This window comes from Perognathus longimembris, chromosome 12, assembly GCF_023159225.1.
Source record: "Perognathus longimembris pacificus isolate PPM17 chromosome 12, ASM2315922v1, whole genome shotgun sequence".
NCBI lineage: Eukaryota > Metazoa > Chordata > Mammalia > Rodentia > Heteromyidae > Perognathus > Perognathus longimembris.
In genome coordinates this window covers 1,128,438-1,133,380 of record NC_063172.1, presented here as the reverse complement: position 1 = coordinate 1,133,380, position 4,943 = coordinate 1,128,438, and the positions used below count along the sequence as shown (strand labels likewise).

Sequence of the window (4,943 nt, the reverse complement as noted above, 5' to 3'; positions counted from 1 at the left end):
GGAACCTCACTGGCCGGGAGGACAGGCCTCCGCGGCAGCTCCGGCTCCCTCCCCAGCCACCCTCACACCGGGGAGCGCCTTTCTCTCTGGACCTTACCACTGATGGCAAAATTTGCTGTCACTGCATGTTCTGCGATTCCTCAGGGAAAGAGGGTGATGAGGAGCAGCGGGTAGAGGCGGGGATGGGGGTCCTGGAGCTGGATAACTGGGCGGGGGGGGGGGGCGGGGGTCCGTCTCTGCAGGAGGCTGAAGGTAAGCAGGCGACCCCAGCGCTGCTCTCGGGCTGGGGGACTCCTGGCTTAGCGAGGAGGAGGAGGGAAGGGAGCACGCCCCTGGTATTCCTTCCTCAGGATGAAAGCCTGCCTTCAAAGGAAACCTCCACTATAAAGTCCTCGACGCTCCCCAGCGGAAAAAACCACCGGGACAAAGCCGAAACAAGTCTAGACCCACACAAAAGCAACTCGGATGCATCCCAGACCTAAAACTCAACGTACGCCACAGGAGACGACAGCAGAAGGCCCGGGGAAGCCAGGCGGTGTGCGCACAGGATCCCAGTTACGATCGGTAAGGTAGAGACCAGAAGGACCGAGGTCCCAGGCCAGCCGGGGCCCGAGTTCACGGCCCCACGCCTCAGCCGACGGCTGGGTGTGGTGGAAATGGCTGCCTGTCAGGATGTGTAACAGAGGGTCTCGGTCCCGGCTGGCCAGGCATACACCTCCAAGCCCCTGTCTGAACAATCACTGACGCACAACGGTCTTGGGACGGGGCTCTAGTGCTGGAGTCCCTCACTAGCAAGCCTGAGGTCCTGAGTTCCAATCCCAGTACCTCCCAAAACAAACCCCTGGTGAGAGACAACCACTGAAGTGCAACCCAGGGGAAACTGGGGCACGAGAGACGCTGAGAGGCGGAAATGAAGGCACATGAGGAAGTCAGAAATGAAGAAGGTGCTAGGGTATCGCCTGGTAGAGAAGAGCACAGGCCACCATGTTCTTGTGATTCCCGGCCCTTCACGGAGCAGTGACAGGAAGAATGACCTCCACCTCTGACCCCCTCACCCCCGGCTCGGGAAATGGCCTGCTCCACTTCCTCCCTGGATCTGAAAGGAGATTGGGAAAGGTGGTGGCGGGAGGGGGCTGCTCCAGAGTTGACTCAGGCTGAGGCGGGACAGAGCAGTGCGACGAGGAGACTCCGGAGGCTCGCGCTGAAACGCACAGACGGGAGTGACCCGCCATCCCCTCCTCCCGGGGTGCAGAGTCACTGCAGGGGGAAGAGGCGGGGTCAGGGAGGGGCATGGGGCTCCACGACGGCCTCGTGCCTGTTTGGGGGCGGGGCGCCTCCTTCGCCGGAAGGAACGCCCGGGACGTCCACAGACTCAAAGCAGGAAACACAAAGCTGTCTTTGCACAGCTTTGAGGTGGGGCCCCTGCCTTTCGGGGCGAGCAGCCCGCGTGGGGAGCAGTGTGTCTCTCTCCCCCGGGGAGCACCCACACGGTGGCAGTGCGCCCCCTCCTCGCTGCGTGTCTGTCTGCAGGCCACCGTGCCTGTTTGTTGCTCACTTGCCTACTCCATAAAGCGCCACCAAGTTGGCTAACCACCGTGACTTGTTCAGAAATCCGTCCTCGGGCTGGGGAGACGGCCTAGTGGCAAGAGCACCTGCCTCGGTGTACTTGAAGCCCTGGATTTAAGCCCAGCACCACATAGACAGAAAACAACCAGAAGGGGCGCTGTGGCTCAAGTGGCAGAGTGCTCGCCTTGAGCAGAAAGAAGCCAGGGACAGTGCTCAGGCCCTGAGTTCAAGGCCCAGGACTGGCAAAAAAAAAGAAAAAAGAAAGAAAGAAATCCGTCCTCTGCGGTCAAAGGGTCAGGGTCCTGAGTGAGGGGGGCCCGCCTTTCCAGACGGAAACGCCACCCCGCCCTCACCTGTGCGGGGTGGCTTGCCTCCAGCTGGAGGTCTACACACCGCAGGGATGACTGGGGACACCGCGGGGACGAGGCACGAGCCCGGCACCGGGGCTGCACCTGCCGTCCTGGCTACTCGGGAGGCTGAGGTCTGGAGAAGCCCGGCTCAAAGCCGGCCTCGGCAGGAACGTCATGTGACGGTAATCCGTAATCCATCGGTACAGAGCTGGAAGTGTAGCTGTGGCGAAAGTGGTACGGCACTAGTCCTGAGTGAAAAGGCCAGGAGACAGCACCCGGCCCTGAGTTCAAGCCCGAGGGCCAGCACCAAAAGCAAAATCGAGAAAACCCAGGAAGGCAGGGGCTGGAGTGGGTGGCGGGGTGAGGCCCGAGTCCCACCGGCTCTGGGAGAGGAGAGGGGTGGGGAGAGGGCAGGAGGGGGAAGAAGGAAAGGTCCTGTGAGTTACAACTGTGGCCCTGGCCCGCCCTGCCCTGCCCCGGCCGGGCGAAGGCTCTGGGCGCCTGGAGAAGGCCTGGGGAGCGGGGTGGGGGCCTGATCGCCTGCCAGAGAACCCAGGAGGGGGGGTCGGAGGGTGGCCAGGGCTCTGACCCCCTCCCCCGCCGGGCCCTCTCTGCAGGAGCCCAGAGCCCGGGGTCTGAGCTCAAGGCCTGCAGCTGAATCCGCCAGCGCTCGCCCACTTGCGTGATGCCCCAAGCCTGCGGGCTCGGGGTGCCAGGATGGGGCGCCTCGCCCCCATAGGCCCCTCTCCTGCCCCGGCCCCGCCCCTTCCATCCTAATCGGCCCCGCCCATCCTGCCCACCCCATCCTGGCTGGCCCTGGGGGCGCCCTGGGGTCTGTCCAGGTGGCATCCTGGGGTGACCTAGGCGCGGAGTCGGGGTCTGGGGCTGGGCTGGGCCCCGTGCCCCGCTGCTCGGGCCTGTGACAGCAGGCACCGGGAGGTGGCCCGGGAGCCAGCCCCTCCCCTAGCCCGGAGCGGCTGTAGGACGGGGCGGGGCCCTGGGCACCTGGCGCTCGGCACCCGGCCGACTGGCCGTGCGTGGGGGGCAGCGGTCACGGCGCCCGGGCCTGCCCGCACCATGGAGGGGCTGGCGCTGGCCATCTGGGTGTCCCTGGTGTCTGCAGGGCTGGCGGGCTCCGGGAAGGCACCCGGAAACGGGCGCCCGGGGGCCTGGGCTGGCAGGTCCAGCGCGCCCTCCGCCCCGGGCCAGACAGCCCTCCCGGGCTGGGAACCTGAGCTGCTTCCAGTGCTTCAAAGCCCAGAGCAGGAGCAAGTGCCACCCCACCAAGTGCCAGGAGACCAGCACGTCTGCATCTCCAGCGAGGTGGCCATCTTCTCCCGTGAGTCCCCCCGGCGGGACCCAGGGGGACCCCGCGGGGGAGGGGGCAGGGAGGGGGCAGAGGGGGGACCTGGGAGCACGGTGAGGTCCATGCCAGGCTCTTCCCTACCCCACAGGAATAGCGCAGGGGGCCCTGTGGACAGGTGTGGGCGGGCATGGCCCCGGAGGGCCCCGGGGCCCACGCCCAGCACGCGGCCCTCCTCCCCGGGGGCCCCGGGGCCTGGCTGCGGCGTGATTCGCTTAAGAGACCCGTTGGGGAAATGCGGGCCGCCTTCCACTCGCTCTTTCCCTGGGAACGACCCAAGCAGTGCGGGTCTCCACGGGCCTTCCTGAGCCGGGCCTGGGCGAGGGCGGCGAGCCGGGCCACGGGGGCGGGGGCGTGGCACGGCCGCCCCCCCCAGCCTCGCAGCAGGGTCACGCCGCGGTCGGCCGCCCCGCCCCCTCCCCGCACAGGGGACCGACGGGGTGGGAGGGGGGCCCCTTGCGAGGCCGGGCCCAGCTGCCCGGGTGGAACGGCTCCTGCGCCCCCGGGGCCGGGGCCACCCGCGGTCTCGTGTCTCCGCAGAGTCGAGGAGCAGGGTGGTGCTGAGCAAGCGCTGCGCCCCGCGGTGCCCCCACGCCAGCGGCGCGTACGACTGGTCGCCGGTGCTGGGCGTGCAGGGCAGGATCGTCAGGCGGTGCTGCTCCCGGCCCCTCTGCAACGCGGCGCCCGCGGCCCCGCCAGCCCCGCTCCTGCTGCTGCCCGCGGCGCTGGGCCTCCAGGGGGCCCTGCGGTGAAGACCTCGCCTCTGCCCCTCCTCTGACCCGGAGGCAGGCACTGCCAGTGAGGCGGGAAGGACCCGGGACACCGCGGCTGTGGCCAGACCCTAGTCCTGCTCGTCTCCCACATCGGGCCCCTTCTGCCCAATGAGGGGGCCCTGGGGGTCCCCACCGGGCCCCGGGCCGTGACCCCCACTGCTCCGAGGCAGGGAGCGCTCCCCGCCCAGCCCCACCGTCCTGCCCCCTCTCCTGCTGGCGGATCACCCCACCGCCCGGCCTCCCTGCCGCCCGTGTGCCCCGGGCCGTGGGTGGGCGTGGGTGGGCATCCTGCGTGGGTCCCCAGGACTTGTGGTGGGTGGGAGCTTCTCTTCCGGAAGTGAGGCCTGGTGGGCGTGGCTGGGCTCCTGGTCTGGGAAGGGCCACCCTCCCCTCTCCAATACAATCCAAGTGCACTCACCCCCCCCCCACTCCACCTCCTCCTCAGAATAACAGGTCACTGGACGCCACGTTGGGAATGCTCCTAAGCTGGCTTTGAACAATGTGATAAAGAGATGACAGTATGATACAGAGTTCACCAAAAAGATACTTTTAATATGCTCCAAACTTTGTGTGTGTGGGGGGGGGGTTGGGGGAAGAGGCAGTCTTGGGACTTGAACTCAGAGTCTGAGCTCTGTCTCTGAGCTAGTTTCTCAAGGCTAGTGCTCTACCGCTTGAGCCGCACCCACACTTCTGGGGTGTGTGCGTGTGTGTGTGTGTGTGTGCGTGTGTGTGTATGTGTGTGTTTAACGAAGATAGGAGTCTCCCGACTTTCCCGTCCAGGATGGCTTTGAACCAGGGTCCTCAGATCTTAGCTTCCTGAGTAGCCAGGATTACAGGCTTGAGCACTTTCCATTTACCTGCAGTACAGTTAGGATTAAAGTCGCCAGATTC

General features: G+C 66.4%; 1 protein-coding gene across 1 annotated transcript; it reads left to right on the top strand.

The window, feature by feature from the left end:
- Positions 1 to 2,993: 2,993 nt before the first annotated feature.
- Positions 2,994 to 4,031, top strand: LOC125361020 (lymphocyte antigen 6L-like). The gene is made up of 2 exons (XM_048359220.1): positions 2,994 to 3,255; positions 3,820 to 4,031. Exons 1-2 carry the CDS (start codon positions 2,994 to 2,996, stop codon positions 4,029 to 4,031), a joined length of 474 nt encoding a protein of 157 aa, XP_048215177.1.
- The last annotated feature ends 912 nt before the right edge of the window (positions 4,032 to 4,943 follow it).